This window comes from Poecile atricapillus, chromosome 13 (genome assembly GCF_030490865.1).
Source record: "Poecile atricapillus isolate bPoeAtr1 chromosome 13, bPoeAtr1.hap1, whole genome shotgun sequence".
In the NCBI taxonomy this organism is placed as follows: Eukaryota; Metazoa; Chordata; class Aves; order Passeriformes; family Paridae; genus Poecile; species Poecile atricapillus.
The window spans coordinates 370,962-396,318 of NC_081261.1; the positions used below are offsets into that span (position 1 = coordinate 370,962).

The window sequence follows — 25,357 nt, forward strand, 5'->3', positions numbered from 1 at the left end:
GTGTTTCTTTCCCTTTCTTAAGCTTGCTTGGGTTTAACCTCTGCCCTGCTGTGGGTGCCTGGCCACAGAGGGCAGGGCCAGCTGGGGAGCTCCTGGGCTGCCAGAGCAATGGTGCTAGGGAAGCTGTCAGCATCCCTTAAACCCAACCTTCTTTCTGGATGAGGATTCCACAGGCTGTCCCCCTACCTCCAGGGAAACTGGGGACTGCCAGGGGGAACCAGCTCCATGGTCCAGCAGCAGCACCCCCTGCCAGGAGCCCTTTATGTGGGCATGATTGCTTTATCCACAGAATAAGCAAATAAATCCTTATGAACATCTGGTCTCCATAAACCAGATCAATTAAAATTAATAGCCATCTTATTTGATGAACAAGTTCATGATATTCTAAACCAGCCATAACAAATAGACAGCTTCCCCCTGGGCTGTGTTGATCAAGAGGAAATGCAGTTCCTGGCAGAGGCAGGGAGTGGGCTCAGGCACACTGTCCTGCTCTGGGCACCAGCTGTGCCCCAGACACGACCACGGCCACACACGAGGGCACCGTGCTGCTGCCAGGGGCAGCTGGGCCATGAGAATGTGGGGAGGGCAGTGGGGTCCCCTTGTGCCCACCCTGTCCTGGGGAGTCAGGGGGCTCAGCACTGGCAGCTGAGCCCTGGAATGAGCTGAGCTGGCTGTCATACAGGGAGATTGTCCCACAGCCCAGCCACGGCTCCTCCAGCCCTGCAAGCCACCTGGCCTGTTGTGGTTGCACTTTCTGGGTGGGAGCTACGTCCCACAGGTCTCACCCTTCTGGTGCAAGCCAGCTGCAATCCTCCTTACTTCACCCCCAGCAAAGGCATTGACTGACACTGGTTTCAGGTGATTTGGGCATCCTCACACCAATGGAAGGGGCAGACACCAAGAGGGGAGGGACACTGGCCATGACCTTAGGGCATACACTCTTCCTAGGAGCACCACAGAGCTCCACATTCCACTGTCAGTAGCACAAGCCTCCTCAGACTTTCCCAGTCATTGTCAAAAACCCCTCTTCTCTTGCTGCTCAGCCTCCTCCTCTAGGAGCAAGCAGCAGAAAAAAACTGGCTCTGCAAGCACTGCCAGCTCATGTTTAACCAACAGACAAAAGAGCTAAACTAGAAAATTAATCTCTCACTCCCCTTGCCCACATGCTGACCCCACACTGCCACAGGCCCTGTTCTGCCAAGCACAGCCAAGAATGTAGGCAGTATCACTTCAGTCGTTTGCTTTACTCATAAATTCACAAATCCAACAAAATCCAACAGAAATCGGGATTAGGCCTGTACAATCCATATATAAAAAGGGTTGGTTTATTGTAGTTCAAATACATAAACTGAACAATCCCAACATTTCAAAATTAAACTTTAGAAACACAAGTTTAACATTCAAAACAGGAGTATAGTTTACAAGAATTGCCCAGAGGGGGTATGCACAGTCTAATCCAGAAGTATGTAAAGATCACTTTATCGTAAATAAAAATGTGTTTATACAACCGTCCTGGCCTGCTCGGTCACCTCTGGGATTTCCAGCTTCGAGCAATCCTCATTAGACAGAACTTCACTTGGGCAGAGCAACCTGACTGCTGCAAACCAATGGCTGGGGGCAGGAACAGAGCAGCCTGTGAACAAACCTGGTTTGGTCTCCAAGTCCCTGTTCTCCACTCAGCTCTAACCCTGGCTCTAACAGATTTAGTCCCATTCCCCAGGGTGGAAGCAGAGAACTGGGAGTGCTGTTTCCAGAGCGAGCTGTCCATGATCAGTGATTTAAGCTATCAGAGCGTGTCCCCTCCTCCTGCACAGACTGCGGGCACCAGGAGGCAGCTGGTGGCAACACGCAGGACACGCTCAAAGCACAACAGGATCACCCTTGGGACTCACATGTAGGACACTGCTGAGAGGAAAGCCCCAGGCAGCAGACACCCACACCTCACACACCCCGCCCCTAGACCCACAGTCACCAGACAGCCCACACCTTGGGATTTGTCAGTCATGCTCCAATTAACTCATAAATATCTTTAATGTGGGTTTTTGTTGCTGTTGGTTTTCCCCCCAGAGATCATTTTATGTTCACTAGTGCTGCTTCTGCCTCTGCTCCTCAGATGTTTGAATATATTCACGGCAATGGATGTGTGTAACCTGACAGATGGCTCATGCAAGCGTTTGGATTTCACAGACACCCCTGGAGCAGGAGCACTCGTGGCTATTTCGTTGTTCTCCGCGTGGGCTCGGAGGCGGTGGGCGGCGGGGGCGGCCCGCGCCGGTCCAGGTCATCCACGTAGGACACGATGAGCTTGCGCCGCTCCTCGGGCACGCAGTCCAGCACCAGGTACCGCTTGTCGTTCTGCAGGATCTTCTCCACGTCCTTCAGGTGCTGATCGGACTCCTGGATCAGCTTTTTGGATCTGAAAGCAGGAGTGAGAACAGCACTGGAGCAGGCTGGAGGCAGAGAGCCCCGGGGCAGCCCAGGAGCCAACACACAGGCCCCAGGGAAGGCTGCAGGGACTTGGCCATCTTCTGGGCTAGAAAGAGGCCACATTAGCTTGGGACTGGGCACCTGACTGCTCTGGGCACAGAGAACACAGGCTCCTTGCCTACACTTGTGCTGTGTTAATTAAGCACCGTGAAAGACTTGAGTAACAGACATCAGCTAGGAAAAAACAGACATTGGTTTGCTGCTGTTTGTATGGCAAAGCAGAGTAAAAGCCAAGCCCTGCACTAGCATGGCATTCCCCACCTGTAAGTGATGAATTTGGTCTCTTTGAGCAGCGTCCGGAAGTCGGCTTTGGCAGTGATGTATTTGTCTCGGATGTATTCCTCAAACTCCCTTTGCTTTTTCTGGAAGATGAAAGATAAATGTGAACCACTGAATGTAGCTCCAGTACTTCCTGCAACTGAACACACTGAAAACCTGCAGTAATTACATGTTAATTATACTCTTCCTTACCTTCTACAGTTTTAGTTTTTAAAAAAATCATATTTAACTAACACCTGTGTGCACACAGAGCTGAACCCACTGCAGCAGCCACCCACTCACTTCTCTGTACCCTGCACCACACTGAACCACACTGAGCGATGCAAACCACTCACCCTGTCACTCGAAGAGAATTTAATGCACCTTGGATCTTCTTTAATGATTTTTTTCACTTCCTTCCATGTTGATGTTAAAGTTATCTTTCAAAAGAAGCAAAAAGTTAAATTAAAAGTAAATTAGATTCTAAGAATATGGAATGGAAACCCTACTAACCTCTGAAGCCTTTAAATATATCCCGAATCCACTGATGAACTTGCTGTTAAGTGCTGGGTTCTGATAACTTACACTATTACAGCTGTATTTTTAAAATGAGTTGATTTTACATAGTGACTCTTCTTTTGTATTTTGAGATGGCACCTTCATATCAAGGTCCTTTAAATATCATTTACTTTCCAAAGTCTTTTTCTAGTACAATTATGTATATTGTGTTAAAAATTACCCACAGAAAACTTGACTCTAAATTAAAATAACTAATGTATTAAAAACCAGGTAAAAACCTCTAGGTTAAATGAAAGCTGCCTGAAATTAGCACACAACTAAGAAAAAGGAAACCTCACTAAACCCCCAATGCACAGAATCAGGGATGCATTCCACAGCATAAGCAGAGGAGTTCAGGTTCAGCAGAACACCAGAACAGACAAATGGGGTAAAACTGATGGCCATTAAGGCAAACACCCTGAATATCTGAAGGAGCCAGACAGTGAAGAGTATTAAATAACTCAGTACTAAAGAAATAAAAATAAGATGAAAAGATCACCGATTAGAAGTTTATATGTTAATTAACAGTATGTTCAGTCAAAGTAAATTACCAGATAAACAGGCAAGGAAACATAATGCACAAATCTTGTTATGAAGGAGAAAAGAGAGATATGAAGCAAAGAGGCCCTGGAAATAAAATCAAACCAATCACATTGTGGGATGGAAAAACAGAAAAAGAGAAATCCCAGTGAGCTGCAAAGATTGGCAATTTGAACATCAACAGCTCTCACCGCTGAAGTTTCATCCAGAAGTTGCCTGAAATGTTCCCTCTTCTTTTTGGTAAGTGCCTCAATATGCTCATTAAAGAGCTTCTCTTTCTCCTCTCTCTCGAGCAGGGACCCCGACTCCCAGCGGTGATCTTTGCGCAGAGTCCTCCTGGTGTCAGACCAGGACACATCTGAAGAACGCACCTGAGCCAGACATGATTCCTTTTTAAAACAGTTTTTCCACAGTTTGCTGAGAATTATTATACACTTTTTTTTTTATCTCGTTTGAAGTTAAGGTTAAAATGAAAGATAAGCCCTCAGCTTTTAAGAGGAGACTGCAGCAGGTTCCCCACAAACACTGAACAGGCAGCAGCAGAAGGAATTCCTCTGCATTGTGCCTAACACCCTGTGTTCACCACAGCGCTTGGAAAGGCAGCCTCGGAGATCATCATTTCCAGGGACAGCAGGAGCTCTGCAGTGCTTCCAGAGCCCTGTTCCCAGCCCAGAGAGCACCCTCTGGATGAGAACCCTGAATGCACAGCCTTCCCTTCCGACCACAGCAACACTCCCGCTGGGAATCCACCTCTTTAAACTCCAAATGCCAGAAAGCTCTTACAGGGAGCACCCAGCAGCTAAAGCCTGCCCTGAGCAGCCGAGGTGGTGTCAGTGCCTCACCATGTCTGACAGCAGTGCCTTGAAGTTCTGTATGGCCTCCTCCCGCTTGTGCTGCTCGCGCTCCCGGTCGATCTCCTTGGTCTGCTCCGAGCGCGCTTTCTGCACCTCCCGCTCGCGCTCCCGCAGGCTCGCCTCGATGCGCGCCTGCCGCTCCAGCTCCTTCTCCTTCTCAGAATCTAAATTCTGAAATTCAACAACACACTCTTCTCAATAAAAGCAATACTTTTCATTAGAAAGAGAAGTGAAAGGCTATCAAACCAAAGGCAGCTCAGAACAAAACACTTTAAAGGGATTTGGGATCTAAGGATTGCCAAATTTTGCTTCGAGAGCCATGCTGAAGCATTACAGGGTTTACAGGGGGAGAGACAAGTTTGGTCACAGATCAACTATTCCCAGGAGCTGTGTCCAGTGACAGACTCTGAGTAAGGGAGGCCAAAGGGATCGCTGTTTGTTGGCCCAGTTTTACATTCTCAACTGCTAATTGCCTGGAGGTAGGAATACTGGATTAAGAGAGAAGCAGCAGTGAAGGAACTGGATATGGACACACATCCCTGAAGCAAGCTCAGCTGATAGGGAAAATCACAGCAAAGGAAATGCAGCCCATCCTAGGGGGAAGTAATCAAGGTGGTATCTGTAGCTGCTGCAGTTTTACAGTCATTTTTACCAGCAGTGATTTCATAGGAATCTTTGAGGCATAACTTCTCCCAGGTACCGTGTGTGTGCATGCACACAGGTTCCACAAACATCCCACCAGGGCCAGAACTTCTAAGTTCCAAGCTGCCATTCTGGGGCACTCCTACAGTAACTGTGGTATGGAATTCTCTTCAGCACAGAGCAGTCTGCCCCAGCACACCCGCAGCCACACTCCCGCTGCTCCCTGCCGACCTTGGCTATTTTCTCGATGTACTGCTTGAACAGATCCTCCCTCTGTGAGGAGCTGTCCACCGCCTTGTACCGCGGGTCAGTCTCCACTTTGTCCTTCACTTTGCTCCAGCGAGACTGACTATCCAGGTGGTGGTTTGCCAGCAGCTCAAAGAAGTCCATTTTGATCTGTTATACAGACAGAAACAGAAAGACAACACTTGAGAAAGACACTTTAATATCCCACAGTTTGCTCTTATGAAAAAAGGAGCTGACTTACCTTCATCAGAGGGATCACATTAACATTACATACACATTGCAATTTAGAGCAATCACTAAAACTCTGAATTTAATCATAACTGCAGCCCAAATTCACTGTTGAGACAATTTTGCCAAAGCAGATACATTTAGGCAATCTGCTACATATAAGATGAACTCTTTAAAGAATGATCCACCAGTACACTCGTTATTATTTCACTCCAATTTAAGCTTGTTTTTGAGCTTTTATATATGTCAAATTAACAAGTTACTGTTGCTGCATGGTAGCATTTTATGTATCAGTACTCCAGAAGCCATGCAGCATGAAACAGGGTTCTAGAGAAATCAGGTGTTTATGGATTCATCCTTCAGGTGTACAATTAACAAAGGTAAATGCTTGGATCTGCCAAAAAAGAGCAATGTCTTAAGATGGATCTAATCAATAAGGAATTATCCACATATGGTAATTAAGTAAATGATACTTAGGATGGACATGCACATTTACATAAAAGTTTAAAGAAAATGTTTTGGTCTATTTGGTCAGTCGGAAATGGCATGTCACGTTCCTGTCTGTAACAACAGCCATTGCAAGGGCTGGCAGAGGCTCATTCACAGCAGGTTTCATTTTAATACAACTAGCAACATCTTTTCATCCAAAGTCCCAGAACCAGCAGCTATAGGGGCAACAACTGTGCCTTTATTAGATAGCTTGATTTCTGGGGAAGGTGATGTCCCTGTTCCTGCTGCACATTAGCTGCAGGTCACCATCCACTCCTGGCAGGTTGGTTGGCGTTTCAGCCTCCCCCTCCCAAAGCAGAGGCGAGGGGCTGAGCTGCCTCACTCGCTGGGGCCAGGGCAAAGGGTTCTGCCTCCACAGCACCCCACACCCTGCCAGGCCACAAACTCAACACAGCCTTATGGCATGGAGATTAAAAACCCAAAATCCAGGAGGGGACTGGCTGTTACTCGCTCCTTATCTCCCCTCCCCATCCCTTAAAAAAGGGAAAGCAGGAGAAGCAGTTTAGCTGCAGAACACTGAGTTTCCTCAGGGAAGGGAGCAGATGGACAGAGCAGGCTCCAGCTTGCCAGCGACCTGGCACATCCTCATCCTCTAAAACGTGTTTAGTTACAGAATGCAGGAATGGAATGAAGATCAGCACCGACATTCTGCAGCCTTGCCCACCAATACTTTAAGTTCTTCAAAATATTAACATATAAACATTAGAGGCTCTATAGGCTTTCTTTACTATACCAAAGGAGACTAAGACAGTAAAGCAGAGATCAGAGACCAGCCCCTTAGTGCCAGTGGGATGTTGTGCTACAGCACTACTGCTTTATCTTAAAGGAGCTCGACAAAATGCTAAGAAAACTGTTTATTCATTGCAAAATTAAGAACGTTGTTTCAAAACATCATAAAACATGCATGCAGTTTCAAAGTATGAAGCTTTCTAAGCCATGGCATTTGAAATATTTGTTAGAAACCAAACAGTTCCCAGATGTTACTACAGAAGTCTCTAAGGTAAGGGTATCCCCAGCTCTTGGCCAAGCCACCTGTGCATGTATTCCACAGGAGAAGGTGCTCTGAAGCACAGTTTTCACTTCACTCAGGGGCCCTGTACATGGCACAGGCGTTGCCATCTCATTTTAAATTTTAAAAGAAGATGAAAATGTCTCAAATAATTGAGTCTAAAGCATCTCACCAAGGAGTAAGGCTTTCAGATGGCAGCTGTGGACAGTGAGCTCTGTGAGTGTGCACACAGGGACTGGGGACAGCCCAGGGACACGTCCTGGAGAGCACAGGAGCAGCCTGGGCACCTCCACCTGCCCACAGTGCCCTCCCTGACATCCCAGGCACCCCCTACTCCTCCCTGCCCTCTGACAAGTGTTGGCATGGGATTTACTCACCGAGATCAGGCACAGGAATAAAACCAGCCACTGGAAAAGCTGGCTGCTACATCCCCCTCCCATAAGCCATAACCCCATAAGGCAAAATCAAACATTATATATGTAATCTAAAACCCTTACGTTAAAGATTTCTGTAAAGTTGATTCTCTGTAAGTAAAGATTTTGGACAGACTGAGAAAGCTTCAGGTTAAATGCCTTAAATTTTCTTTTATGTTTTAAGCACTTTCAAAATCAAAGGAAAATAAGGCTGAAAACATTTCAGGTGTATTTAGAAGTCTTTTTTTTTTGGCAGTTAACACATTGCAGGTACAACTCTCATCACTTCACAAGGAAAAAAACTAAAAAAATGTAAAGTACCGGAACTGCGGGAGGCTAAAGTCACCACACAGAGATACCAATGCTTTCCTCACTAGGGAATCCCATAATATTTGCGTGTCAGTGATTGACAGCTGTCAGACTGAACTGATTGACAGGCCGCACAGCACATAACTGTAAAGTCTATCCACTTGTTATAAAACAGAATACATAAAATGGTTACAAAAGGCTTTTGGAGAAAAAAAAAACATTATTCAAAGCAAACAAATACAATCTCTTCTTTTAACTTTTCAACTTTAGAACAATCATGCAACAACAAAACTAGTATTTATTCTTTAAAATCTTCAACTGCACTATTAAGCTGCAAAAATGCTTTAAAAATCATATTCACAATCAAACTGCTGTATGTAAAATCTAGTCTTGAACTACATCAGTTCACCTCTGAAAGCACAATCATTTAAGGAAACCAGCAGTGATAAGGCAATGTTTGAGAAAATCACAGAATCAAATTATATCAGATCACCCAGATTTTAAAAATATGCAAATCTCCTCAAAGAATGAAACTGTCCCCAAATCTGACCCGTCCCCTGGCATTTCTCTCTCCTGCAAGCATTCCAGGTAGGGAAATCTGCAATAACTTCACACTACATAATAAAAACTGCAGACTTCCACATGCCCAAAATGATTTGCCTTCAGAGGTGACCTTGTCCACTCACACACACACAGGGACGTGGCAGTAAGTGGCCCCAGGTTTTGGTGTCCCCAGTTTGATGTCCCATCTCCAGGGGGGAGAGCTGCTCCCAGCACTGGCAGCACAGGCACGTGACACTGGGAGTTCATTAATCTCTAATAGATGACCTTTAAATCTAATAAGCAGCAGTTTATACATAAGATCTACTTATTCAAAGCTTAAAAAGTCCCTCTCTAAGTGCCTGCTCTGAGATGGAAAGGGAACTGTTTCAGACTTAAAGAGACTATCCTCAGGGAACTGCAAGTCCTGCCTGCCCCCCCTGAGGGAACAGCTTTGGGGTTCCAGCCAAACAGGGTAAGACTCCTTTGCCTTTTCATGAGTCAGGATAAAAGAACTTAATAAAAAAAAAAATAAAAATCAAGCATTACTTCAGTTAAGAAAATAATGTTACTGCTTGGGTAAATTAAAAAAAAAACCCAGTGGTGTTGTTTAAGCAAACTCAGCTTCACAGCTAAACACAATCCAGTTCTCAATATTCTAAAAGTCAGTAAACTGCAAACTTGGAACTGTTCAGAAAGACCAGGGGGACACCCCTAAAGTGGTTGCCTATAACAGCTCTAGGAAAGTGCAGGCCTGTGTCCTGGGGAAGGCTCAGGGAAGCCAAGCACTGGCTCTGTCCCATCTCACTCACACCACTCACACTGCTGGAACTCAAGAGTCCCCTTACCTTCTCTCCCCTGGTCTTCGAGTCTTCCTTCTCCTTCTTTCTTGCCGCTGTGATAAACTCATTAAACAAGGCCTCTCGATCTTTCATCTTTTCAATTGCCTTGAACCTCGAGTCTTTAGCATGCTTGGCTGCAAATTCACTAAAAGTAGTTCTGCAACAAAATGGCAAGTGAACTCATTTGGCAGAGCTGTCTGGGCTGGGAGGCAGGTTCAGCAGGGAGGTATTTCCTCTGCTGCAATACATGCCAGAGCACAACTGACAAAAACCCAAAAGGCAAATCCTATGGTCTCACTACAGAGCTGCTCGACCAATGAGCTCTATGAAAGGTGTCAGCACTCACACAAAGAGGTGTTTGTCAGAGACTTACAAGGGTGGGTTGGTTTGTTCAGATACAGCCACCTGCAGAAGGGGCAGGCGTAGAGAGAGACTACAGTGCAACCAAGGAGAAGAAACAAAACAAAAAAATCTCAGTTGTCTACAAAACTCTTCTTTTCTGTGGGTTAGCAGTTCAGCCATCAGTCTGTCCAGGTATTTCACAGCTGTGAAACTGAAAATCTCAGGTGCATTCACTTGCAGCCAAACCATGCTAAGAGTTCACCAGAAAGCCAGCCTTTGATAGGAGTCCCCAGAGAACACTGGCTGTACCAACTTTTCCCCCTGCAGTGCACATTGCAGAGCCTGAGCCTAAAGCACACAGGGCTGAAACCCCTTCAAACACTATGGGCAGAGGCAGCAACGCTGGGCTTTCAACCCCTCATCCCACAGCGTTTCCCTGACCGTTCTCTCACCTCCAGGGCCAGATTCCAACCTGTGCAGTAGGTACATTACTGCCACTTACCTCGGAAAAAAATCACTACTGTGCTTTTTCCAAGCTCTGATGCAAATCTGGCCCCAAGAATACGTGAGACACTTATAATCATACGAATGTTTTCATCACAGCATGGAAATAATTAGACTTGGAAAATCCAGCCTACTGTTGCTGTAGGGTAAATTGAAACAAGAAGAGAATTTGGTAGCTTATTCAAAAGGATTAGAAAGTGAATGTACAGCTAGACTGAAGAACAAGAGCTGCTCAAGTGAAGTGGAATACAAACTCTTGAGCATGTTGGACTGAGATAGATGATAAAAAACCAGTCTGGCACTCACAGAAGTACAGCAATATCTTTAGACAAACACTGAAACCAGAAGACAAAGGATAAGATTAAACAAGACAGTATTTCAGCTGGCATTCTCTTTCCCACCCCAGCCCATAATCAGGTAAGGAATCAGTCCCAATATGACGTACTGAAAATATGCTGAAAGCTGAGGATACTAAAACTAACATAACTGTTTCTTTAGGCATTTCCATGCCTCCAGTCTTCCAGCCTACTACTGAGTTATTAGCCAGCTCTGAAGCAATTTAAAAGTTAACACAGCACTGTCACCAAATTTCCAAATTGAGTCACTGGAAAAAACTGAGTTGAAGTGAAACAAATGAGCTGTTATTTCACTGGGAAAGAATTAAAGCCAGATGAGCCAAGAGATGCTGCAAGAGGACACTTTGGAGCTTATCTGGTGACATAAAGTATGTATCTTGTGACCTCTATGTGCAGAAGCTGTAAAACAAATAATGCCAGCAGTGAAATCTTGAATGTCCATTCACTGTCATCCCCTCACTCTTACTGCTGCCAGTGGTCTGAGTGTGAGGGGGGTGTAATCAGTGCTGTATTAAAGCAACCAGAACATTTTATACTATCATCACCGACAGTTTGCAACGGGAAAAACATCCCTTCAGCCCCCTCCAAACCCAAGAAAACTCCCCAGCACTTCTCAAAAGACTTAAGAAGAAACAGGGTTATTAAAGAAACTTGTGATGGATCCGAGGCCTTTCTCACAATCCAGGCAGCATGCTGGGGATTTCTTCAACTTGAAATATGTAAATCACAAGATCTATTATTTCATTGATTAGGTGAATACAAGCACACAAAGGAAGATTTCAACAATATCTCATGATTTTTCTCCTCTTTGCCCATTTTGAACAATACCATCCAACACGTGGCATCCCAGCAGAGCTTATGCACATGAACCACAAAGAAACTCCTACCTTGGATTAATCTTTGCTTCTTCCATCATTTTCTTGAAATCCTCCTTGGCCTGCATTATTTTATTTTTCTTCTCCTTGCGCTCTTCCTCTGCTCGGGTTTTCACATACTGATCAAACACCTACAGAAACACCAGTCACCCACAGCAAACACACAAGTGAAACACAGAAGATCTAAGGACAAGGGAGGAAAAATCCCACTCCTTTCCTTCTCTCTTGTTTCCTTTCCTCTCACCACAGAATCAACACAGAGGAGGCAGAAATCTTAAGAGACACTTTGCATTTCAATATGGAAATGATCCAAGCTGCTGCACAAGCAGGGTGCTGTACCTAACACACCATCTGAAACCTAGGAAGAAGCTCCTTACACATTCCAGTTAACATTTTCCTGGGTCCCATGTTTCAGACACTTCTCATGTTCTTGAAGCTTTCCATTTCCCTACATTCACTCAAAGAAAAGCTGCTGGAGTGAGAACTTGCTTAACAATATAATTGCACATTAGGTTTCCCCCCAGATGCTTTTTTAAAAGAAAATAGCTAGATTACTTATTATGCCAATACTTTGACAAGATACTGGTGACTCTCACTACTTCATTCAGGTTTCAGCAGTGCTCTGTAGACATACAACTTCCACTGTGTTAAAATATGAGACCTTCCAACCACAGGAAATAAAGCAACTATCAACACTTTCCCTTACTGGTTTCTTCCTGTTCCAGACAAACCCTAATCATGACAAAAATCCCTTGCAGCACTAATTAGTCTGAAAGTTTTGCAGAAACAAAGACTGAGGATTCAGATAAACCTGTAGTAGCTGTAGCTACTACATGTAGTAGCATGGGAAGTGAATTCAACTTTTTTACCTGTTTCCTTTCTTTTGGGTTGAGCAGCAGATAACGAGGATCAAACACAATCTTGTGCAGCTCTTTCTCCCATGTTGAAAAGGCAGAGACCTTTAATTAACAAAGACAAATATACAAATTACACAGGAGTTGTACAGTTTTCCTTGAAAACACTAAGATGGGATGAAAATAGGGAAGCAAACTCATCCTGGAGTTCCATCACTAATGGATGACAGAGGCTGTCATAGAAAGTCTCAACATCAGTGTCCTCTGAAAATTTCTAGATGATAAAACACTTATTTATTACTGCTGTGTGACATTAAAAATAAAATGTACATTGAAAGAAAACCTTGAGAAGCTGTGTTCCACAGGCAGCTGGAACCACTTCCATTTTTTAGTTACTATTGAAATTTATATTCAACTAGTCTATTTTATCAAAACTGATTGGCATCAAGTAGATTGCAGATTTAGTTAACTAAAAGCAAAAAGTCTCACATTCAAGCATAAGACTGTACAGACTAGAGTGGAAGTTGCTGCTTTTCTCATTAGGAACATTTCCAAAACCATTAAGGATGTGTCCAGTTCATGTGTCCTACTCAACTTCAATGGCAATTTCCACTTAGGTTATTAGTTAATTTGGGGAAAAAACTAGGTTGGGGTGGGAATTACCTGTCTTGACCCTGCCATTTCAGTTACACAGAAATCAGAGTTTTGCTGTAATTTTAAGTTTCTTTGAAATCTGGAGTCTTGTACCAAGACCATTCATTGATCAGAGGAAGGATGAGATTGTTTCCACACAAAGTGTCGCAGGTTTAGAATTTGCCAAGGACCGAGAGCTCTGCACAAACCTCCCTCTCTCCCTTCCCACAGAGCTCTGATCTGAACCTCCCTCTCTCCCTCCTCACACACACAGGCTTCTGACCCCTCTTTCCAGCAGCATGTCCTTGAATTGCTTCATCCGAGCCTCCAGCGGGACGATGGCTCTCTCTCGAGCAGCTTTAATCTCAGCCTCCATAGCAGCCTCCTTCTCAGAATCAATGTCTTTGATATCATCTTTCCTGAAAAAAACCCAAACATAAAATGTAAGTTGAGAAGTAAAATGCCAGCCCTGGAGGTCAGAACCTGAACTACACCAGGACAGAGTAGGTGTCAGTGATCATACCAGAACAGGCTTATAATCCATGAAAGCCATTCTCAGAGGTGGACATGAATGCTTTCACACCCAGAGCTCAGAAGCCAAGGTATTCCAAGTAACTTCAGTGCCAAGAGATGACTTCAAAGCAATCAGCACAGTTTGGCTGTACCCAAAGGTCTTACCAGACATGCAGGAGATTTTACATCAACAGCACTAATTTTGTAACCTTCTGTTCTGGCCCATGAGGCACTAAGAGAGTTTGTGCAGCTTGGGAACACCTCACACTCATGACACCAAGAATGCTGAGAAAAAGCTTCTGGAGAAGTGTGCTGATTTACTAAGAGCAAATGCACTTTATCCCAAACAAACCCCCAGCTGTTACTGCTAACACCTCCATGATGCTCCCTAAGAAGACACAGCCACAAATAACATGGTAAAGCCACTTTTAAAACAGCATGTGTATCTCATATATTCCTTCCAAAAGGCAATCCAGACCAAAAGACAAAAGCCAAACCTGTAAACATATGTAACAGACTGAAAATAGAGGAACCACTATGAAAATCTAGGTGGCAGGATATTTTGACAATGAAGTCCTGTGCCCAGAAATTAACAAACAGAAGCAAGCTATTTAAGACACACTACACTCAAAATATTCTTTGGATTCACCAATTTACACCACTTATTTCCATTTCAAATGACTTACAAAACATGCTATTTTCTTTCTGCATGGGTTTCAGCCTTCTCAGGAAAATGCCAAATACCTGAGCTACTGAGCAGCAGAAAGCTGATGACTCTTTTTGCCAACCCTCTCCGTTCCACTCTGCTGGACACAACACACATGGCTCAAGCAACAAACTTCAGTTATTTTACCTACACAGATCACTTGGTATTGAAAAAGCAAAAACTTACTTGCGCTTTTTTATTTTAATAGGCTCATCTTCATTTGCTTCCTCTGCAGCTTCATGCTCTTCTCTAACTGTAAGAGATTTCAGTAAGATTTTAAATTGATGAAAATTTTTAAACTTATGAGTGAAATTTCCTGCACAAACCCAGGACAACAGGCTCTGACAAAGGGAGAAGACACGTGGTTCTCAGTCATTTCCAACTAACACTGTGGCAATTTGGGGACAGGACTGGCACACTTTAGCCAACTTGAAATTTAAAATGACGAACACTGAGTTCTTATATTTAGGGGAAAACAACTCAGGCTAAAGAGTCTAATGAAGCACATTTGGATCTACCTGATTACCTGCACTTTGCTCTCCTCCAACTACAAAGCCAGTATCTCATCCCAGCATCATTTTCTAGAACTCAGGCCAGAGAGAAATCTTATCTCAGCAGCCTTTTGAGTATTCTCTCTCTTGGCAGGTATTTCCAACCTCTATTCCAACTGCTGATCTCTAAGTCAACTCCTCCTCTGTGAGAGCCTGTTCGTACATTATTATTAATCTTCTCTGGTCTCTTTCTTATAAAACAAACACAATCCCTTTTTTTTTAGTCAGTAAAAACTGGGATTTTTCAACCTGTTGGCATTTAGCAAAACAATTAACCTTGTTAGTATCTACTTTCTTCAGTGGGCTACCTTTTCCCCAAAGGACTCTGCAATCTGCATCCCACATTTATACACCTTTTCAGTATGTCATTACATTTCTGTCACTTATTTAAATATGTTACAAGCTTTGGAAAGCAAAGTGGTAACTTATATCTATGCTTCCTAAGAAGGCAGTAAGATTGCTCTTACTAAGTTTTTTTCCTTCTTCCATTCCCTTTTTGTGAGGAGGTTCTTGAATAATTTTGTCCACATCAGCTCTTCCAATGAGGTCATCGGGCCGGTCCCACATGGACAGGCGGGTGGTGGGGTTATAGAAGAACACACGCTCGTCACCAGTCCACACCACACACCTGCAGATGAGAAGGGTGCTTGTGTTACCTCCACTCACTGGGGACCTGCTACACCAGATGGTCACAGGCAGACCCAGGTTCCACTGACTGCACAACTGCCACTGTGACCCTGAACTGCTGCTTTTCTCTGCTGCCAGATTTGAAAATTGAAATTTTAAAAATGCAGCAGGCATTTTTACATCTCCACACATTGTCACTTGTTCTAAGTCCCCCGCAGCCGTGCCCGTCCCACGGCAGCAGCCACCTACCACGGGGTGCCTGGAATAGGGGTGGTGGCCACCGGCTTGGCCTTCTGAGCTGCCTTCTCTTCCTCTGTCATTTCTTCCTCTTTTGGCTCCTCAAGGAAAAAACAAGTTTGAGGATCAAGCAATGACAGCTGGCTATTTATTTATTACACAGTAACCCACTTGTTTTACTGAAACCATGCAGACAAGCAGCTCACAATGACACTGCATCCATGCCTAGAACAGAAACACTGGAATTGCAACAGCAGTTGCTACTTCAAATCTCAATTCCAAAACCTCTAAGCATTTAATTAACTTCTGACTTCAGCAAAACCTTACTTAAATACTTTCCCAGATTTTGGAAATCCAGGAGGGCCTGGATATAGGTGTAAGGGTGTATTTTCTGACAAAGGAATTTTAATTTATTCTTAAAATTAGTTTATTTAATAATGAGACACACAGTATGAAACAGTGAAAACCTGAAATAACCTCTGTAGCAGAAGTCAGCAAACTGCTAACTACCTCAGAAATAAACAGAGTGAAGTGGAGGCAAAACCCAGCAACTCAATTCTGTGTTTTTGCCTATTAAACTACACTGAAGTTCAGAGAAGTCAGAGTAAAAGCTGTAATTTTTATTTAAACACCCCTTAGCATCCTCAGAAACTATGCTGTTCAGCACAACAAAATGACTCCAAAAGGAAAAGCTACTTTTGTTTTACTGAAAACACTACAGCCCTTTCTAGGACACATGTTCTTAACAGCCTAAACTTAGCAGTTAGAGCACAGGGGGAACGTCTGAGCTTTGTGTCAAACTGTTCAAAATAATGAAGCAAAGAAATAGAGAAAAAACTATTAACTATTTCAAACATTCAGGACAAGTTGCATTGTCTGAGTACCATAAAATCAGTGAGAAAACACCACATCTGTGTAATAAGCTAAACTCTGTCCCATGCTCTTATTAACTTCTTAACTGACATACTATAAATGTTTCTTTTGAATGTTCTTTTTCCTTATGTAAAAAAATTAACAAAAGAAAGAAAGATCTGAGTCCAAAAAGGGGGGATTTTCAAGTCCCCTCAGGAATTTAAGAACTTGAATTAATAACCATGGCTCCTGCCAACCTGCCTGGGCTAAGATGCAGCCACAGCTGAGGGATGTGAGACTTCAGACTGGCTTTTGGGTTCAAGGTCTTTTACCTCCTTTATCAGTTCTTTTATAGGTTCTTCTTTAGACTCTTCTTCTTCTGTCTCCATTGGTAAAGGCTCCTCTGAGGGTTCTTTAATTGGCTCTTTGACCTTCTCTTCCATTTTTTCTAAATAAAGACAACAGCCTTCTTGAGAATTATTAAGAAACCACTATAGAACCACAACAAATTTCTTTTTATCGTTACAATTTTCCAAATACAACACCAACCCAAAGCTTCTTTTCAATACATTCTCACCACTTTGTCTCTCTTGGGCTTTACAGTGTCTTCTTATAAAGTCGTAGTTATCTCCTGTGCCAAGATCTACTTGGTACTGGAAAATGAAATACTGTGAGGCAGCTTCTATACTGAAAGTCTGACTAAAGGGTGATAACAGAAATGCTAAACCAACAATAATTCTCAACCAACAGTGCAACAATGAAGACCACTTTCACATTTTAAATGCTGCGGAAAAAATAAAAATAAAAATCAGAGACGATGCAGAACCACCTGGGGATTTCTCTACACTCATTTACAAAAAGTATAAAACATATAATCTTCTCTCAGCAAAATTAGTATTTGCTGTCCTAGATATTTTCACCTCAGTAAAAAGACCTATTATTTAACCTGATTTATTAGGAAGATGGGCATTAATTGATCCAACAGTGTAAGTGTCCTGCATTTGTCTAAAAAAAGACTTCTTGTAACTAAAAATTCACAAAACAATAAAAGGCACAACTGTTTGGATTTACTTTCTTAAAAGTCTTTCTGAACTGGGTGAGAGCCACAGGACTTTTTCCCCCTTCCTCCTTATTTATGATACAAGAGCAATTTCCCTCCCATATAACACCACCCCTGGATCTAATGTGCATTTACACAAACACAACGCAGGGATGTGGACATGGGGAGGTGACATTATTTTACTTCATAGTCCAAATCTATTTATACATTTAGTTTTTCAAGATTTGAAATTCAGCATAGTGATATTCATTTTTTCCTGGTGTACAGCCCTTAGTGTGGCTGACTTTTGCCCTCAATTCCCCTCACTTTCTGTCTGCAACTGGAATCTTCTCCAACAGCTGTGCAGGGGAGGTATCACTTTCTACTGCCCCAGGAACATGCATTTGCCCTAAGCACAGGATTTGGAAGCAATTCTAGAACCAAACACTCTTACAGTAATAGTGGGAAACACGCTGTCACTTTCAGACAGAAGACCAACTCACGTGGATCCTTGTAATCAGAATTTCAAAACATTCTTAAGGGAGAGCAGGGATTAGGAATACTCCCGCTTGCACTTTCAAACACAACCACTGACGGGCTGAGCCACGTTCCCAGCACAAAGCTGTATAAAAAACCCCCAAGTACCTTTCTCCTTCAGCTCCTGGGGTTTTTCCCATGTGGACTCCAGAGTCCTGTTGTTGTAGTAGTAGGTCTTTCCATCTGCTGTTTTGTACTCTGTCCACTCGGAGACGGCAGCAGCTCCCAGCGAGGCAGGGGAGGCGGCGATGGCCACCTGCGGGTGGATCATGGGCACGATGGGGGGAGCCATGCCCGGCAGGACCCCTGGGCAAAGGGAGAAAGGAACAAGGAAAGCAGACAGTAAGTGACCATGCAGGGCCTAAGGAACAACACCTAGCACCTTACCGACTTAGCTCACAAATATCCAGCCCAAAGAAATAAACAGAAGGATTGTTCTCAAAGTTAAATTGGAAAGCAAGGCATTGTCACCAAATTTCCTTCCTGTTCTGCAATCAGTAATGCCCATTCCCAGGCAAATTGGATTTTAATTAATTTGTGTAATTCTGCAAAGCGCAAAGCTTGTTGGCTTTTCAACATTTATTCTACTATTTTAAAATTAGGTTCTCTATTTATTAGAAAAGTCTTTATCAGATGCCTGCAGCAAATAATTGGGGTTAAGTCTACTCCACAGCTTAATTATGCTGTTGTTGTACAAGATACTCCTACTGCTCTTAAAAAATGCAAGAGTGGATTGAATTTGAGTCATAGAACAGAACTCTGACAAATCTTAAATACTGGCATTAATTCAGAGCCTTGGATAAAACCTGATGAGAATGAAACAGTATCAGATTGTTGGGTTTGTTTAGTACTGCAAACTGAGTGAAAAAAAAAACATTTTACTGAAATCCTAACACAAAATGACAAGTAAATATCCCGAGATAAGAAAGCCAGAATGCTGCAGTATCCTATTATCTCTCCACTCATCCCAACAAAGTGAGTATAATGAACAGATTTGGAATGACAAGTTCTACAACAACCAATTGATAGGACTGGAACTTCAAGATCATAAATTTGAGCCTTTAACATTGAAAAAGTCTCACTTTAAATAATGGAAATCACGCATTACACATTGCCATAACATGTTCTCAGCGAGTGACTATTCATAAATCCATAATTGAAATATGAAAAGTTCACACTCAGACACACAGACACGCACACAACATGCGAGCACAGCCAGCCACTGCACATGTGGAGCAGGAAAACAAAAACCCACACGAGAAACTAGGAACTAAGTATGGGCATGAGAGTCACAGTCATTACAGAACTCAATGGTGACAGAAAACTGCGGGAGTTTGGGTACAGAATAAGCTGACACTAACAGTTATTTGGGGAAGTTATTTCCTGACCAAATACGGTATTTCATTTATACTGGTTTTGAAAATAAAGTATATGTAATCATTCAAGTGGGGAAGCAAATAAAGAAATAAAAGAAACAACCACATTCACTACCATGCCAACTTACAGACAAAACGAACTAGGATGGGTTTGGAAATTACCGGTCTTGGTGGTAGCGACTGTCTTTACATACGGGCAGCTGACTATTTGCATCATTGCTACACCTGCAAAACGGATAGGAAGCATGTTGGAAAGCTGCCATGGGATGTCAGCTACCACGGGGTGCTATGGACTTCCTGCCACAATTTGGAATGCCATTTGCAGCTGGCAGAGAAGCTTTCCAGCAAGAAAATGTGAATTACTTTTGCTCCAACATTTTATGCCAGATTGAATATAAAACTAATTTTAAGCTGCAGCAACAGTTTCTGCTTATGTTAAACCAGCTGCTTAGCAAATTATTGGGATGTCATTAAAGGAAAAAAAAGTATTTCAGTGAAGACTCAGGGGTTTAAGTTCATCCAAAGGGGAATGCAGCTCCCCATGTAGGGCAGCATCACAGGAAAATATCCCACTGAAGCAGCTGGGGCTGCTTCTACAGGCAGCCTCTGCTGGGACAGAGCTGTGGGGAGCAGCAGCACAACGAAACTCAAGGGCTTTGAGGTTCCCAGTCTGCTGCTGCAGTTAGAGAGCAGAGTAAGGGCAGAAGGACAGGTCTGAACTAGTCAGAGCAGCAAAGCAAGGCAGAGTGGACAGCCAAATGCAACCCAGAGGGAAAGCTGAGGGTACGAGGGCCATTACAGCAAGGCTGGATGTGAAAGAAAGGGGGTAAAAGAAGTCAAAGCAATGAAGCTGCAGACAGAGGTACACAAAGCTGCACTAGTCAGGGACATTCTCTTTATTTTTCATTATCAAGAACTGCATGAGCTGAAAATGCTTTAAAAGCCAAAACTCGTCCTGAAAGAGGTGGCCCCATGCACTCGTCTGCTCTCCAGCTCAGCAAGAAATGATACAAAAAGGCAAGCAGCTCATCCTCTTTGATCAGATCAAAATCAGTGGGAAATCAGACAAGGCTGAGGGGAATGCATTTCCAAAACCTCCATTTTGGGTGTAGCAGGCAACTGTAGAAGTGCTCTCTGGCTGGTCCAGTCTGGATGCTCAGAAACTGAAACACTTCCCTTCAAAAGATCAAATTCATCATGTGAGGTGGGAAATGCTCCAGTGGAAAGTGAAATTAAACCCCTGTTTAAAACCAAAGTAGTTTCTGGATTTGGTCATTAGAGATCTAGTATGCAAAGCATACATAAATATTGCCAATTTATTTGAAAATAAATTTGTGAGAAGACAGAATTGTAATGTTCTCTAAAAATAATTTCAATGAGAGAATTGCACCTAGTTTTATTTTTAAAAGTATTGGATTGAGACATAAAAACATTGACCCAAACAGCATTGATTAAAGTGTTTGTCTAAACTGGAAGGGCGGTCACGTAATGTACTTGACAATGGACCTGCGAATTCGTTTTGTTAAGGAAGTTACAGCATGTCTCCAACGTGAGTCAGTACAAGTAACACTATCTGGGGATCGCTGGAGTTAGGGATGCTGCAGCACAGATCAGACTGAGCAAACACCCAAGCTGTTTCCGCTGCCAAGGTCATTCCCAAACATAAAATTGACTTAAAACATAGGAATTGAGAGAAAGCAGACTTACTTTTTAAGATCTGAGATTATGAGATATCACTAGGGAACTCTTCCATTACTCCTTCTTACTACAGTTTAACACAGAGATTAACTTTGAAATCACTCGACAGTGGTATTGTTCAGCTCTGTCCCTGTAACTTCAAATCCTCTGGCTGATATCATACCTGGTGCTGAAAGCCCCAGACATCTACAGCCTAGCCTTCATAAGACCTCCTGACTTCACCTGATACTGTCTTGAAGTAATTTGACTTCTCTTCTGTTTCTTGTTATTGTAAAATATTTTAGTTTTCCTTTTCTTTTACAGTGTTTAGAAACCATCACAGACAACTCAAGTCAGAATTAGCTGAAAGAAGCTGATAGATTTCATTCTGTAACTAAGCAAACTGACAAATCAGACCCACTACCCACGAGCAGAAGCAGCTCTTTGCTGCCAGGTGTCCTTCTGACATGCTGTGGGTTCCACCTGCAGCCCAGCTCACAAGGAGAACTGGTCAGAGCCAACACTTCTTACGAGGGAAGTTCTGAAAAGAATCATTTTCAAAAATGAGTTTCAGGAGATTGATGTTCCTACTCTGTCTTTGCTCCTGCACTGCATTACTCTCCAAATTTTCTGATTGAGAGCTTTCAACAAAGCCCAACCTGGGCATACACCCAGAACCTCTGTTTCCACTGGCACTCTTCTCCACTGTTCTGACCATCCCATTTTACCCAAAGTCTCACTTGCATAGATTATATCCCTCACTGTGTGTAATGACCCTTCATTCCATGCTGCTCCCTTGCTGGCAAGGTTAGAGATGGCAGTTGAGAGCACTCAGCTGATCACCTTTAAGGCTTAGCTGTTTTTATTATTCTTCCAAACCTCACCAATAAACAGACTTTTTTTTCCTAGCCTTTATTCATTTGCTGTTCAGCCTGGAATATCACCTGCAGCATAGTATTTGGTTCCTGGTTTAAACCAACGAGTACTACCCTGTGATTTCCTTTTCAGGCCAACATAGATTAAAGTCGGTTTGCCCAGTTATTTTAGAATACTATTCTAAAAGCAGAGGCAGCTAAAAGCTGGTGCTCTCTTCTAGTCAGCACTTTAACTGCTTTCAGGCTTTTTTCTCTTATCAAAGGAGTGTTCTGAAGGGCTACTTTTCATCCCTCCAATTCAGCAGGGAGGTGAAGGCCTCCCTCCACATCCACTGGGTGACTGCATTAGGAGGACACCAGGGAAGTCACCTCACTCAGCTTGTACAAAAAGTCAGAAACGTGAAGGTACTGCTCAAAGTTGCTTGTCTTTTTAAATCTGAAACTAACTTGAATCCAATACAACCTCCCTCTGCAACACAAAATCATCAGTTCCTGGTGTATGTTTAGTGCACTGAAACACATCAATTTTGTATCAGAACATGAACTCAATGGTATCCATGCAAATGAAATGTGGTGTGTAAGTGCTAAGAGTCATTAGTGATCTCCTGGGAGGCCCTCTGCAGCTACTACAGACAGTGAGTCCAACATTTTGCCAGCCTAAAATTCCTCCCTTAGGTATTGAAATATTTCATAAAAATTTAAGAAATTATGATATATCCAGAAGAAGCATACTGCCATCTAAGATTCCTTCTCTGTGTTCTTTAAACCTAATGCCTGTGAATAACAACACCCTGGCACCCTAAATGCCTCATTAGGGTCTTCAGGTCACACCTCAACACTCAGTACCCTACCCAATGGCTGCAGCCTAAAAGAACTGGGAACACCTGGTATCACTGGGGTCATGATTTCCTGCTCATAATTTTTCCTGCTCATCCATGTCCCAGTGAATATTTATCCACAAGATTTAAGGTCTAAATCAAGTAAGTAGAAAAAAATTAAAACAATATTGCAATTAGTAAAAAATAGTGCTCAATATTCTCATTTAGACACTACATGTTTAAATGCAGCTGTTTTCTGCCAAGTATAGCAAAGAACTAGAAGTCCAGAAAATATATGTTCTTTGTTAATTAAAAAGTCTGTCTGCTAACCCTGAATTCTTTCAGAGATACTCTGAGGAGAGGATCCAGGCAAGTTCTGTACACAGTGGACACATGAGTGCAAACAACTGACAACATGGACATGTAGCAGACAAGACAATTACAGTTTGCCAATTTACCTGGAAGTGGAATAGGCATGCCAGGAAGGGGGACACGAAATGGAGGTACCATTACTGGTGGAAAAGCAGGAATTGCTGCAGTTGGTTGAGGTACTGCATGAGGAACTGCAGGAGGCAATGTCTGTGGGACTGGCTGGGGTACAGTCTGCACAGGTGTAGCAGAAGGAGCAGAGGTTGAAACACTGACTGATGGTGTGGCAACTGAAACACCCGAACTCGGGGTCTGGTCTTGTGTGGTAGGTGCTGATAAAAAAACACAAAGAACACCTTGTATCTTAGACACTGCAATATATTGCTGCAAACATACTGGCGCTCTGTTTCCCGCTACGTAACAGGTATGCCCAGCTACAACCAGCAGGAAGACACTCCTGGACAAAAATTACTTTGCCTTCTCTGGAACATTAAATATTCACAAAGAAAGTCAATTTCCATCTTCAATTTGTCCCATTCTTTACACCTAAAATGTCTCTGCAGCAGTAGCAGGGCTGTATCAAAGGACAAACACAGGCTGAAATGAGGTTCTATTCTGTTCAAACAGAAAGGGAACATTACATCAAGTTTCCAATGGCAACAGGCTGTCCTTGTGTTACATGAACACAGGTTCTGCTTTTAACAGCAGCAGCACGTGCATGACAGCAGTCTGCCTTAAACTATGCTGGGCTGTGCCCCCAGAACAGGAAAATGTCAATAAAAATGTGTAAATAAGAAAGGAAAAGGAAAATACTTTTCTTCAAGAGCTGCAAGAACTTTCTTGGTCTTCAGTGCCTCCCAGCAGGAAAATACACAACTGGCTTTCAGTTCTATAATCCTTGCAGCATGACTGGTTTCAATTTCAAATTGTTTTAATTGGGAGCAAACAGTCTCACAGCACAGGCCAACAGGAACTTGCGACAAGTCTGCTTAAACTTCTAAACTCACTCTGTAAGATTTGTTGCAGAGGAGAAGGGAAAAATTAAAAAAAGTAAAGAAAGGACACCAATTTACAGCCATATTCCAATGGGCACACCGTGTATTTTCTATTACCACCAGAAACATTCCAAAGAACATACCAGTATTAGCATATTTAAATAAAGGTTTTTGTTCTTTCGATAAGCGTTGCAGAAAGAGTGAAAGTTCTTAGCAGTGCCTAACATTTAGGGAAACAGAGCAGACAGTCAGTATGTGGTTTTTAAGACCTAAGTCAAATCAGTACAAGGCAAGAATGAAGCTCAGCCAGAAATCCCAGGGATTTTTCAAAGGCCAAGTTTAAGAGTTACAAAATTATTTTAAATTATGAAATTTCATCACCTAGGCACAGACACCAACAGTAACAGTTCTTGAAAGCAAAGACAAAGTTTAGCAGATAGAACAGGTAGAAGAGGAACAGATTGTCAGCATTCAACATTAGGAAATTCAACTTCAGAGAAGGTGCATGAAGTGCTGCTCCCAAAGCATGACTAGCTCTCCCCAGCCCGACACCGGGTCAGGAGCTAACATTTACCTCCCACCTGAACTGTTACTCAGCACAACAACTGGAGCAAACCATAGCTCAGCACAGTGAATTAACACCATACTGAGTTACCCTTCAAATTAAACAAAAGTCCTAAAATGCTTTGAGCAATACGAGGTCTTTGCTGCTGTAATGACATGTGCTCCCTCCAGCCTTAATGAAAACAGGATTGGAGGGTTACCTAAATTTGACTCCCTTTCACACACAGATTCTGAAGTTCAGGTTAAATGGTGAGTTAAGCTTGACTTGTCTCACCTGCTAAAGGAAAAAGATCAGTTCCAGAGAATGCAACTCTACCCCACAGCAGGAGGTGGAACAGTTCACCTCCTTCACACTCTCTGGCCCAGCTCAGTGCACAGTGCTCAGTGTCCCAGTGCCAGGCTCCTGCTCAGCACCAGTGCTGGCTGTGGCCCTGCATGCAAGACAGGACACTCTCCGAGCTGCTCCTTCCCCTGCACACCTCGCTCTGGGCACGGGGGCTGACCTCGCTCAGGGCTTGCTGTGGACACAGCTCCTAACACACAGCTCTATGGACATGCACTGAGGCACCTGGGCAGCACACATGTGCCAAAGTGCACTGCAAACCACGCTGCTGTGTGCAC

The 25,357-nt window shown here is 43.2% G+C and overlaps 1 protein-coding gene across 4 annotated transcripts in view; it reads right to left on the minus strand.

The window, feature by feature from the left end:
• Positions 1 to 1,303: 1,303 nt before the first annotated feature.
• Positions 1,304 to 25,357, minus strand: part of TCERG1 (transcription elongation regulator 1) — a 29,367-nt gene continuing 5,313 nt past the window's right edge. Inside the window, exons 5-21 of one of the 4 annotated variants that reach the window (XM_058848506.1) lie at positions 23,267 to 23,509; positions 19,601 to 19,663; positions 18,171 to 18,368; positions 16,819 to 16,934; positions 15,647 to 15,732; positions 15,238 to 15,398; positions 14,406 to 14,472; positions 13,284 to 13,419; positions 12,383 to 12,472; positions 11,526 to 11,644; positions 9,443 to 9,593; positions 5,571 to 5,735; positions 4,686 to 4,868; positions 4,035 to 4,214; positions 3,102 to 3,185; positions 2,749 to 2,849; positions 1,304 to 2,416 (exon numbers count right to left, since the gene is read on the minus strand). In XM_058848506.1, the coding sequence (XP_058704489.1) occupies positions 2,215 to 2,416; positions 2,749 to 2,849; positions 3,102 to 3,185; positions 4,035 to 4,214; positions 4,686 to 4,868; positions 5,571 to 5,735; positions 9,443 to 9,593; positions 11,526 to 11,644; positions 12,383 to 12,472; positions 13,284 to 13,419; positions 14,406 to 14,472; positions 15,238 to 15,398; positions 15,647 to 15,732; positions 16,819 to 16,934; positions 18,171 to 18,368; positions 19,601 to 19,663; positions 23,267 to 23,509 (2,345 nt within the window). In that variant the 3' untranslated portion in view covers positions 1,304 to 2,214. Of the gene's footprint in view, positions 2,417 to 2,748; positions 2,850 to 3,101; positions 3,186 to 4,034; positions 4,215 to 4,685; positions 4,869 to 5,570; positions 5,736 to 9,442; positions 9,594 to 11,525; positions 11,645 to 12,382; positions 12,473 to 13,283; positions 13,420 to 14,405; positions 14,473 to 15,237; positions 15,399 to 15,646; positions 15,736 to 16,818; positions 16,935 to 18,170; positions 18,369 to 19,600; positions 19,664 to 23,266; positions 23,510 to 25,357 lie in introns of all 4 variants that reach the window. The other 3 variants (XM_058848505.1, XM_058848507.1, XM_058848508.1) reach the window with 3 other exon arrangements.